We start from the raw sequence: 12561 nt of genomic DNA, 5'->3' as shown, positions 1-12561 counted from the left end.
AGGAATATTTATTTTTTTTGCTGCGTCACCTAAAACAGTTACATTAAGTAAAGTTATCTTAACCAAGAAGTGACCTCAAGACGTACACAAGTGACTATTGATTTTGCAATCGTGACCCACATCATCATCAAATTCCTGCCACGTACCCTCAAGGGGTGTACAGGATATGATAGTACTACATGAAAAAAATTACATCATTATTAATTTCCTATCTACAATTTTCCTCCAAATCAGTCTGTTACTTGTCAAGACTCCAACATTATCAGATCTTATATTTCTATCGTCTAAAGCATTTTGTACCGTATCAATCCACCTATATCTTGGTCTTCCTCTGGGTCGTTTTGCTGCCAACCTGGCAGAGAACACTTGTTTTGCTAATCTTTCCTTGCCCATTCTGTTTAAGTGACCATACTGCCTAAGATTAGCTCTGCTAACGCATTCCTGGATGCTGACAATGTCAAGTTCTTTCCTAATATCCTCGTTTTTAATATGATATTGCCATTGATGCCATCTGTTCATGCCTATAATCTTTCTCAGGACTCTCATGTCTGTGGTCTCTAGTCTTTGGTCAAGTGTTTTACTTCTGACCCAGCTCTCAGATCCATAAGTTAAAACTGGTTTGAACACTGTCTTGTACACAGCTAATTTAGTGTTCCGACTGATTTCTCTCTTATTCCATATGAATTTATTCAATTGACTTCCCACCATACCAGCTTTGCTGATTCTGTTGTCTATTTCTATATTTAATTTACCATCTTCAGTAAAAATCGTGCCTAAATAGCTGAAATGTTATTTTACTTGTTCCACAGGTTCTCCATTCACAGACATTTTCAATGATTCTGCCTATTTTCATTGTCTTTGTCTTTTTATTGCTGACCTTCATACCATATCTATTACAACAGCTATTCAATTTAGTCACAGAATCTTGCAAACTTGTAGCAGATTTATTTAGAAGTATAACATCATCCGCATAAAGCAAAGAGCTGACATTAACATCTCCAATTTTGATATCATGTTTAATACCACTTTCCTTCATAATGTGATCCATATAGATAATGAATAACATAGGGGATAATGCACATCTTTGTCTCACACCAGATTTAACATTAAACCATCTTCCTGTACTTCCTTCAATTCTAACTGCTGACTTACAACTCAAATAAAGACTAAGTATTGCTTGATATAATGCCCCATTGACACCATATAACGGAAGCGTATTGAATAGCTTCTCTCTTGGCACCTTGTCATATGCCTTTTCCAGATTGACAAAACTTAAATACAGATCTTTGTTATATTCCCATGCTTTCTCGACTATTTGTCGTAAAGTGAAGATCTGATCCTGACAGCCTCTGTTGGCCTGAATCCAGCTTGTTCTTCACCAAGCTTTTCTTCCACAATTCTTCTCAACCGTTTCTCAAGTATACTTGCATAGATCTTGCCAGGAACACTCAGTAGGAAAATACCTCTGTAATTCTCACATGCAGTTTTATTTCCCTTTTTATATATGGTTACTATGAGAGCTCTACTCCAATCATCGGGAATTCGTCCCTCTGTCCAGGCTTTCTGAACTATGCAGTGCAGCCACTGTAAGACTCTTATACCACCATACTTCAGCATTTCTGGTCGAATATCATCTACTCCTGCTGCCTTTCCACATTTCAAGCCTTTGATGGCTTTTTCTACTTCCAGTATGGATATGTATTCCTGACTGCATGCCTGGTCAGTGTTTTTTACCACTGTGCTGTCATCACTGCTTGTTTCATTTAGCAGTTTTTCAAAGTAATTACTCCATACTTCAAGGATATCTTTTTCTCCCGTTTTCATGTCACCTTTATCATCTCTAATTCCTTTTACAGCACTCTTTCCTCCATTCTTAAGCTTCTTCAACAACCTCCAGAATATTTTGCCACCTTCTTGATATTTATTTTCTATAATCTTGCCAAAGACCTCCCATGACTTTTGTTTAGCTAGTTTTACACTGTTTAGCATTCTTGCATTTGTGTCTATATTCTCTAAGAGCACAAGCTGACTTATTTGACAGGAACTTTTGGTATGCTTTCTTCTCTTCCTTCACTGCCTCTTTAACTTCCTGTGTCCACCAGGGAGTTCTGATTTTTTTTATCCTTACAGATAACCTCACCACATGCCTCTCTGGCAGAATCAATCAATGTTTTCTTCAGAGTTTGCCACTGAATCTCCAAGGTTTGATTCCTGTTCTCAAACTCTTTCATTTTTTCTTCAATAATCTTTGTGTATTTTAGCCTACAGTTCACATCTGAGAGCTGCTCAACTTTTATTCGCTTTAAAACTTTCTTACATGTTATTCTTTTCAATATGAAATTCATTTTTATCCTGCTCAAGACTAAATAGTGGTCACTTCCAATTTCAAATCCTCTGTACACTCTGGTGTCCTGTACCAGGGAGAAAACATCACTATCAACAATAACATAGTCAATGAGACTTTTCTTATTCCTAGCCTCTTCTCTCCATGTGAATTTGTGCACAGTTTTATGTTGGAACATGGTGTTAGTAATAACCAGTCCATGTCCTGAGCAGAAATCCAACAGATATTTGCAATTATTATTAGCTTTGCACTTTTCTCCAAATTTTCCCAAAATATTTTTGTATGTCTCACAATCATTTCCTACTCTGCTATTTAGATCCCCAACAAGGACCAACTTTTCATTTTTCATTGTGTCAGTTGCTTTTTCTAAAGCCTCAAAAAAATTCCTCCACTTCTATCTTAGTAGAACCTTCTGTGGGACCATAGGCACAAATAAGTCTCATTGTCCAGTTCTCTATTCTCATATTTGCCCACATTACTCTACTTGAGACTGACTGCCATTCAAGAAGATTAGCCTCGTATTTTGTGTTAAATACTATGGCTACGCCTTCTTTTCCTTGATTGTCATTGCCTGAATATAACATTTTGTATTTATTGCTCAGAAAGATCTCACCAGTTTTGGTCTTTTATGTTTCAGTCACCCCTATTATGTCGATCTGGTACTTATCTAATTCCTCAGCTAGCTCCATTTCTTTGCCATTCAGGCTTCTTACGTTGATAGTACCGATCTTTAACTCTAGTGATGTTGAGTTGGGGTTTATTTTCAGATTTATTCCAGTAGCTGACTTTTAGCTGTTCGCCCTGGTTCCCTGGCGAAAACAACGGGGGCGCCTTGTTTAACTGGGCGACGCCCCAGCCGGCATGAAATTTTGTCATGTTGTACCATCATTCTATATTTTGGTTTAACCAATAAGAATACAATTTGGTCGGCTAAATCCCAAATTGCCAGCCCATCCTCGTCCGTTCAGTATCCAAGTAGATACCCAACAGGGTGCACCACGAGAAGGTGAGGATTGGACATTAGGTCAGGAGCCCTGGTCGGTTCTCCGCATTCCTTTAAAGGTTATGTGGTGGTCTCCTCTCAGTTATACAGCTTTGACCCTTAAGCACCCCACAATGTAACATATTCTTCCCCGCTCAGATTCGAACGTTTTTTTTACAAGTGGTGCATCGGATTCTAGTACTCAGACACTTAGGTTTATAAATAGCAAAGGTTTATTAAGCATATTAACACATTTTACAATACAATTAACATTCATGCTAAATTCCAATACCAATCGGATAAGAATACATGTATCCTTAATGAAACAAGAGTATCAAAGACATCCTTCCCTAATAAATCATTCACAAAAATGGTTATTCTAGAGTAATATTTTCTCATTAAACATTCATTTTAGATCTCGTTACTCAGACTAATTCATCTCAGCTTTCTCTAAAGTATACACATTTAATATAACCTGTATATGAGCTAACTCACTGTACTTTCTAATGTTAACATGCTACAGCCCTGCTCTGAATAAATCAAAGTCCTCGATCCTTAACGTCTCTTAATTTCACTTATCTTAACACCATAGTAAGTTACACACATAACATAGACAAAAGATATTTTAACGTTACCATACGCTAAGGCTTTTCATACTTGTTCCATCAATTTGGACTGCCTTCTTTCGGTCGATCTTCCTTCTTGTTCACTTAGTCATTCTGTGAATTCACACAATTCTGGCATGACTGTCTTGTTCCAGGCATAATTGTGGCATTGGGTGATGTCTGCTACCTAGACACTGAGTGTTTCCAAGGACTGCAGATACACGAATGGAGATATACTCCATCATACAATCAGGAGCTTATAACTTTGCCAGCACTTGGACGGCATTTCCTGCTACTACTCACCGGACTTTGAAAATAGCCAACCGCTGATCCTTGTCCGAGCACTTCGGGACAGAGCTGCTCCTCTGTGCAACTTTCTACCTGCCAGACGACCTCCGACCACCAGCCATGGAAAAAATTTTCGAGAGACCCTGGGGGGGAGGGGTGTTCCTAACCCTTTTATTTCTATCTCCACTACCGGTAATCACTGCAACTTTCGTAACTCACCTAATGCGTAGCACTTCACTCACGTAGGTCTCGTTTCGTACCGTTTGTTTCCGATTTTCTTCTGACCGCGCTCTGTCACGTGCTGTGAGCACGTGACTGCCTGAGGCCACCTCTCCTGTTGGCATGCCTTTGCCCTTTGAACCTTTGTTCACAATATTTTTTTGCAAGTCATTCCTCAGACAAGTATTACAACTTTTAGTAAATCTTTGTTCAATTTATACAGTATTAATGGCCTTGCACAATCAAAAAAAAAATAATTTCCTCTAACAATTTACAATCTCTTTCCTTTATGCTAACATAATTTTATATTATATCACATGTATATAGCACATACTTAGAAGCAAGCAGTTTCCTACATAAAATTTGTATCTTATTTTTCTATCTGTTAAATGATGATAGATGTGGAATTCTTTAGGATTCCCATTTATCAAGGTTTAACACCAATAAGCAAAATCTGACAACCTGAAATATTTGAGTTTTGAGTATTTCAAAATTTTACCAAAGCATGTTTTTCTCCTTTTTACTCCAGAATGGTTCCAAAATATTAGGGTGGTGTATTGCCTTTCATTGAGTAATGTTTTTTTTTTTAAACTTTAAAATTCCTGCTTTTTTGTTTTGTGAAAATTGGAATAATAAAAAAAATTACTTTTATGAAAATTCTACAGAATCTGCATTTAAGACATCAGCAAAGCCCTCATTTCTCTTTGAAGGGAGAAGATTATCATAATCATCAAATTCCTGATGTGTTCTCAAAGGATGTACAGGATATCATGATGATACTACATGAAAAGATTTACTTTATTACTAACTTCCAATTGACAATTTTTCTTCTTATTATTTTGTTGTCTGTCAGGACTTCACTACTAGATCTTATATTTTGGTCTTCTATGGCACTGTTAACCACATCAGTAAATCTAGATCTTGGTCACCTTTGGATGTGACATTCTTAGCATCCTGTTTTCCTGTTTTGCTCACCTTTCCTTTTCTTTCCCATTTGTGTTAAAGTGGTCAAACCACCTGACCTTAGCTCTACTCACATTCCTGAATGTTAAAAATATCAAGTTCCTTCCTAATATCTTCATTTTTAATATGATTTTGCTATTGTTGCCATCTGTTTACTTCTCTAATTTTTCTCAGAACTCTTATATCTCCAGTCCTTGATCAATTGTTTTATTTCTGACCGATCTCTTAATTCCATAACTTAAAATTAGTTTTAACAGTGTCTTGTATACTGCTATCTTAGTATTTTGACAGATTTCTCAGTTACTCCATATAAATTTATTCATTTGACTCCCTATCACACCACCTTTGCCAATTCTCTTGTTTATTTCCATATTTAATTTGCCTTCACTAAAAACATTTAAACCATTTTAGCATAAATTTACTTGTTATATAGTCAGTTAGTTAGGTGGAAGATTTTCATTGCCTGGAGACCACCACCCTGCGTATTTGGAGGCCTGAAGTAGCTTGAAAAAGTTCCATGTTTGTTCTCTATAGCAGGGTTTCTGGACCATATAAAAAATAAAGAAAAATAGAAAAAATATATATAATCAATAAAAAAAAAATAATAAACAAAAATCTTTAGCCTGAACATTTTAAACAACTTTTCGATTGGCACCTATCCATATGCCTTTTCTAGATCTACAACACTTAAATATATATCCTTGTTATATTCCCACAATTACTGAACTGTTCATCTTAAAATGAACATCTGATCCTGATCACCTCAATGCCTAAACCCTACTTGTTCTTCAAGTTTCCCTTCTGCAATTTTCTTAGCCTCTACTTTGTAATTTTCACATTCAGTTTTATGTTCCTTACCCTGTAAATTATGCAGCAAATTATGTACATAATCACAGACATTTGGAAATCAGTTTATAAGGCTGGTGTTCTAAGTTTTAGTAATTTTTGGGTGGTTAGTTGTAAGTCATGGAGGTTACTTCCCTCCCCCCCCCTTTTTTTTTAAATATTTTATATATTTTATTTTATTATTATTTTTTTTTATAAGCTGTTTTGATGTTCTTGTCACTGAAATGTTTTTAACAGGTGAAGAGCAGAAATATCAGAGTTCACGTGAAAAAGAATTAGAAGAGATCTTTATTCATAAATTGCAGCCATATACGTTCTACAAAGTACTTATGTTCACTGTTACTGATGCTGGACGAAGTGAAATTAGTGATTTTCAGTGTGAACGGACATTTCCTGCAGGTAATCATCGAGTTTATTTTCATTCCTGCCCTACTAATATGAAGTATTTTTTTGTTCTTAAATTGTGAATATATCTTATATGAAAGTGCATTTTTTGGTTTTCAACATGAATCACATTTTTTTTTATATTTTTTTATGATGGGCTTCAGGTTTTAATTCTTACAAATCCTTTAGAATGAATTGATTACTTAATTTATAATTCTTCAGTTGTATATTACTTAAGAAATTGGTAAGTCAAATAATTTTGTTGGAAGAACAAAAAAATATCTTTAATTTGTATTGTTTAATTTATATCTCATGTAAGTAGTATGTTTTATAATTAGTTTCCTTAAGATATTGTATTTATTATTATTATTATTTAGATAGGTATCTCCACCAAGTCAAAAGACTCATTGCAGGGAAATCCACACTATTTATTATTCACACACTATCTATCATACATCTCCTTAAACTTATTCACTGTTAGGGCATTCACAACTACCTCTATCAATCCTTTCCACTCATTCGCCACTCTCCACGTAAAGAACCTAGTCTGCACACCCTTATTAAATACACTCTTCAACAACTTCCAAGTGTGACCTTTTGTTCTTCCCTACTCTTCATGTATTGAAAAATTTCTTTTCTCAATTTTATAGAATCCCTTTAGTAAGTCATAAGTTTCTATCTTATTCTCTTTCCTTGCATAAACTCTGCAACTCAAACGCTTTCAATCTATCCTCATATGGAGTATTCTACAGATCTGTCACCAACTTGGTCACTCCAGCTCTGAATCCTCTCCACCTCTTCCTGATCCCTAAAAAATACCGATGACCAGATCTGTGCACAGTAGTCAACATGTGGCCAAATCACCTTGTAAAGTAAAGATAGGGAGGGATAATAACCTCCCTATCTTTACTTGTCAATGTGTTCTAAAAATCCAAGTAATTCTCTGAGCTATTTTGCCAACCCTTGTGATATATCCTCTGAATTTCGGATCTGCTATCACTCTCACATCCATAACATCGTCAATTTCCTGTAATGTATTACCATAAATATGATAGAGTATGTAATCTTTTCACCCAAAAGTGCATTACCTTACATTTTGCATACATTAAATTGATAATTATTGTCCTTTTTCCACATTGCCAGTTCATTTAAATCATTCTGCAGAATATCTACATCACTTTTATCAACCATTGCCCTCCCCTGATTTGCATCATCATCAGCAAACAACTGATTATTCCCCTCAAATCGTCTGCTATATCATTAATGTACAAATTAAAGAGTAGTGGTCCTGGAGCACTCCACTAGTTACTCTCATTCACCTTGATTCCACTCCACCATACACCACCCTCTGATGTCTGTCTATCAGTCACCTCCTATCCATGCCAACCTAATATCCAATCCCATTTGCTCTAACTTATATAATAGTTTTCCATGCAGTATTCAGTCAAATGCATCTGCAAAGGCCAGCTGTATTATGATGTAACCATTTCCTTTATTCAATTCTGCTGTTACCTTATTATCAAATGTGAATAAATTGCAGATCATTTAGAGATCTAATTTGCTACTTCTGTGTTGGAGCCACCTTTATGTGATGGAACTATCTTATCCTCTTTCCACTCTCTCTCTTGGACCTTGCCAGAGCTGAGACTTAGATTAAACAACTTCGTCAGAGGCACTGCCAGTTCGCTTGCACATTCTCATAGCACACAAGATGGCAATGCTGTATTCACATTGATCATCGGACCTCACTCCGTTTACAGGATAAGGTGGTCAGCCTTATGCCCCGGTGTATCCTATGGCCTGTAGTGTTGAGTTCTCAAGGCCAGTTTGCCTGCTTTGCGGGATGAAAAATCCCAGAATAAACTGGGGAAAAAACCCTGCTGTCCACGCCCAAGACTGGCTAACTTGGTTATGGCTGAGGAAGATCCTTCAGCTCTTCACGTCACCGACGGGAATCGAACCTAGGACATTCCCCAGGCATATGGTTGCGAAGCGCATAGCCACTAGGCTAACCGTGCGGACCAGGATAGGTAATGACATTATATAAAAGTAACTGTGGGCCCAAGGGAATGTTGAAATGCATGTACATAAATGCCCAAAGTATCAGAAATAAAGGAGACATTTTTGGCATTGGTCAGCATGATGGAAAATGATGCAGTTACAGGAATAGAATGTAATAGATATTGCATTTTCATAGAAGAATAAGAGGAAATAGGGCAGGAGAGAGAGAGGTATTATTAATGATAGCTGAAGAACTTCAACCAACAAAAACAGAAGTTAAGGTTGTAGATCTGAAGGAAATGGTTCATTTAAGGCTGTGTGGTATGAAATAGAGGTCAATAGGACAAAATACATTGTTGATTGCTGCTATAGACATGAGGGTCCAGAAGATATGGATGACATGCATTGGCAGATTAGCACAATGAGTGCTAATTAGCACAATGCACAATGAGTGCTTGGTTGCATTCCTCCTGAATGCCTCTAGTTTCCCTGATTTTGCACTTTCAGACTCTCACTGAACAACACTTCCTCCAGGCATATGACTCCAAAACCATTCAAGTGCAGTCTATCAGGCATATCCATCAAATTCACTCCATACATTCTGCACACCTTTCCTCTTGCACAATCTTCACATTGATGGCAAACATGGCCCTTCTTCTCAATTCTGTCCTATCATACTAAGGCAACAGACTCACAATCTTTACTTTCTTACTCTTCATTTTTTGTTTCATTCATGCAAAAGTATTTGATACTTTTGTTGTTCTTTTTAACCATTTACCTCTGTTCTTTGGAACAGCTTTCCTCACACTTTTTGCACCAAGGGATACTATATATTCACTTTACTACCAGAAGACTGAGGATTCAAATCCCAGTATGGCATAATGTTCGTGAATGAATCTACATGGCAAGATAGTTTTAATTGCCCAGTATGAGACTATTACCCTTCTTAGTGCAGGTCTCAATAGGCTTGAAAAAGTATCATGTTTGATCTCTAGATCAGTGTTTTAGATTAGATTACTTTTAATCCACCCACGGTGCTAAATGCATGATAGGTTTACAACCTGTCATGAGTGGGAAATTTATGTAAAATGGATAAAAATATTATCTTACTTAAATAGTTGTTTATTTGATATTGATATTGATCACTGAACCTGCTATTAAAAATTAAATGGTTTTTGTGATAGTGGCCAAATCAGGGAAATTAAAGCTATTATGGAGGATTCAGGTGAAAATGTATGTAGTCTCTCTCTCTCTCTCTTGAGGTGAGGAGTGTGAGATTGAGAAAGACTGTAAAATACTAAATGCTGTTCCTCAGGTCTCGTATCTGAATGAGATGTGCATGAAAAGATTTATGTGGGGCTCAAAAAAATGTTGCAGTGCACAGTGAATACACTAATGCCAGAAGTATCAGAAACAATAGTGAGGAGTTTTTGGCATTTGTTAACTTCCTGATTTGGCTAATTCATTGACCAAAAATTATAGGAAGATATTGTTGTAGGATAGAATGTTAGGCATTGTATTTTCAGGGAGAACAGTGAGAACAGAACTGAAAGTGAGGTATTGTTAATGATGTGAGGAGAATTTCAACCAGCAAAAGTAGCCACTAAGATCAAGATAAGGAATCGTGACGTCCTTAGGTGATAAGATCAGTGACATTGTGTGTGATGCAGTGTGTGACATCATGAGTTTGGAATGTGGAATTTTTCTGGGGAACGTGTGTGTGTGACATCACATTTTGTGTTTTTGTTCGTGTATGGAATTGTGGATGATGTTTAGAGATAATAAAGAGCACATAATCCTTGGAATTTCCCAGGGTGACACCCATCCGTCATGTTTTTTTTTTTTTTTTTTTTTTTTTTTTTTTTTTTTTTCCCCGAGTGATGTTAAGTATGTAATTCTGGGGATATTTGGTCATGTGTTGGGGTCTTTGGTTCAATTGTAGAAGTGTTGGGAAATATTTGTCTATAGCTGGCAGCACGAATTTTCCAATATTAGTATGTGGTATTTCGTTCCTGTTATTGAGTATGGGACTTTTAGTTTAGAGTCAAGAGATGGTGGCAGCATTTAGACATTTTCTGAATAATTAATTATAGGCTATCATTGCAAAACACACGCAAACTCGCACATTTTTATTACAATTAATTACTGGCTATCACTGGTCCCCTCACCCCCCATCAAGCATGCACACACACTTTTTTCTCCCATATACATAACTCATCTGAATATTTTGCTTTGTCTAAAATTTTAAGATCTTAAAGTTCATTACTTCTTCTAATTAATGTTATCTTTATTACAAAAGTTTTTGGCTATTGGAATTTTTAGTTTAAAGTCAAGAGATGGTGTCAGCTTTTATAGATAAAAATGAGTTCTTTTTGAATGAAAAACCAAATGGCATTTTTTTAAAAAAATAAACAGAGATAAAAATGGATTACAAGAATTTTTGTATGTAGTCTACAAAAATTCTAATGATAATTTAGATTAACTTACTTTCTCTCCAGAATGGGTCTTCTTGGAACTAATGAATTTCTGAATGCAAATAGATATTCCAAAATAGTTGAATTATAACCATATATTCACAACACACAAACACAAGTGGCTGAAAGAACAAAATTGCTGTAAATAACCTGAAAATGTAGTTTACTCTTGTTTCTTTAGGTTTCTGTCTGTTCGTTAATTTCATTCGCACTGTGGCTCATGACTATGTTTTTTTTCCCACGGTTTATGTCCAAAGTGACATCACAGATTTGAATGGGAAATGCGTTTTGTTGTGGATATGTGTGACTTCCTGTGTTTTGGTTTGGAACTCTCCGTTAGTGATTTTTTTTTTAGAAAATTCTTTTGCCAACACAAATAAATACTTATTTCATATTATTTCAAATGAATATTAGCTCTGTAGTGTACTTTGTTAATTTCTATGTTACAAAGTTCCAAACATTTAAAATTTTCTGTCTGTTTTCTTAATATCATTTGCACTGTGGTTCATGGTTATGTTTTTTTCCCATGGATGCGAACATGTCATTCACATGATTTTCTCCAATGTGAGACTCACCTGCGAAACTTTATATTCATTTTGATCATAGGTAATTGTTACTGTAGTAAAATTAATGCTTAAATTTTTATTTTTTTAAACCAATACATATCCTGGAGCAGATATCTCATCAGACCACAATCCCATAGCTGCAGAAGTACGTCTTAGATTAAAATCAGCTAAAAAATCACAAAAGAAGAAAAAGAAAATTGATGTAGAAAAACTGAAAGACCCGAACATAAATAAAAGTGCCAAGACACAGCTTAACCTGCGATTACAACAGATTAACATAGAAGAAAATAAAAGTGTGGAATCTCTTTGGAATAGCATAAAGAATGCCATCGTAACAACAAGTATTGAAGAAGTAGGTTATGTGAATAATATAAAACAACAGGAATGGATGACAGATGAGATTCTTTCTCTTATTGATACAAGAAGAATGTACAAAAACAAAGACCTAGCCAGGTATACAGAAACACATAACATCATTAAGAAAAAAATAAAAGAAGCCAAGGAAAATTGGATGAAAAATTTATGTACTGAAATTGAACTGCTTCAGAAGAAACATAATTTCAATCTGTATAAGAAAATCAACGAAATTTCCGGAAAACTGAGGAAAAAGCAAATAGTGTCTCTAAGAGACGAAAATGGAAAAATAGTTCTAGAAGAAGAGAATAAAGCACAGATTTGGATAAAATATATAACAGAACTTTTCAATGATACTAGACAGAAGCCTATAAATATAAAAGATAACATTCAAGGACCAGCAATCATGAAATGCGAAATAGAGAATGCTATACGAACAAGTAAAACAGGAAAAGCCAGTGGACCAGATGGTGTGCAAACAGAATTTTTAAAATTAATAGAACCAGATAACATCAAACTTCTTGAAAAACTATTT

General features: G+C 35.5%; 1 protein-coding gene across 3 annotated transcripts in view; it reads left to right on the top strand.

Moving 5' to 3' along the window:
- Positions 1-12561, top strand: part of LOC150096729 (uncharacterized) — a 357894-nt gene that overhangs the window by 255533 nt on the left and 89800 nt on the right. For all 3 annotated transcript variants that reach the window (XM_090408396.1, XM_090408397.1, XM_090408395.1), the window contains exon 12: positions 6485-6646. In XM_090408396.1, the coding sequence (XP_090264522.1) occupies positions 6485-6646 (162 nt within the window). The remainder of the gene's footprint in view (positions 1-6484; positions 6647-12561) is intronic.

The sequence above is a fragment of the Typopeltis vanoorti genome, chromosome 18 (genome assembly GCF_054136105.1).
Source record: "Typopeltis vanoorti isolate ZY-2024b chromosome 18, IOZ_Tvanoo_1.0, whole genome shotgun sequence".
Lineage (NCBI taxonomy): Eukaryota > Metazoa > Arthropoda > Arachnida > Uropygi > Thelyphonidae > Typopeltis > Typopeltis vanoorti.
Note: the sequence above shows the minus strand (reverse complement) of the source record. Positions and strands in the feature narration are given on the sequence as shown.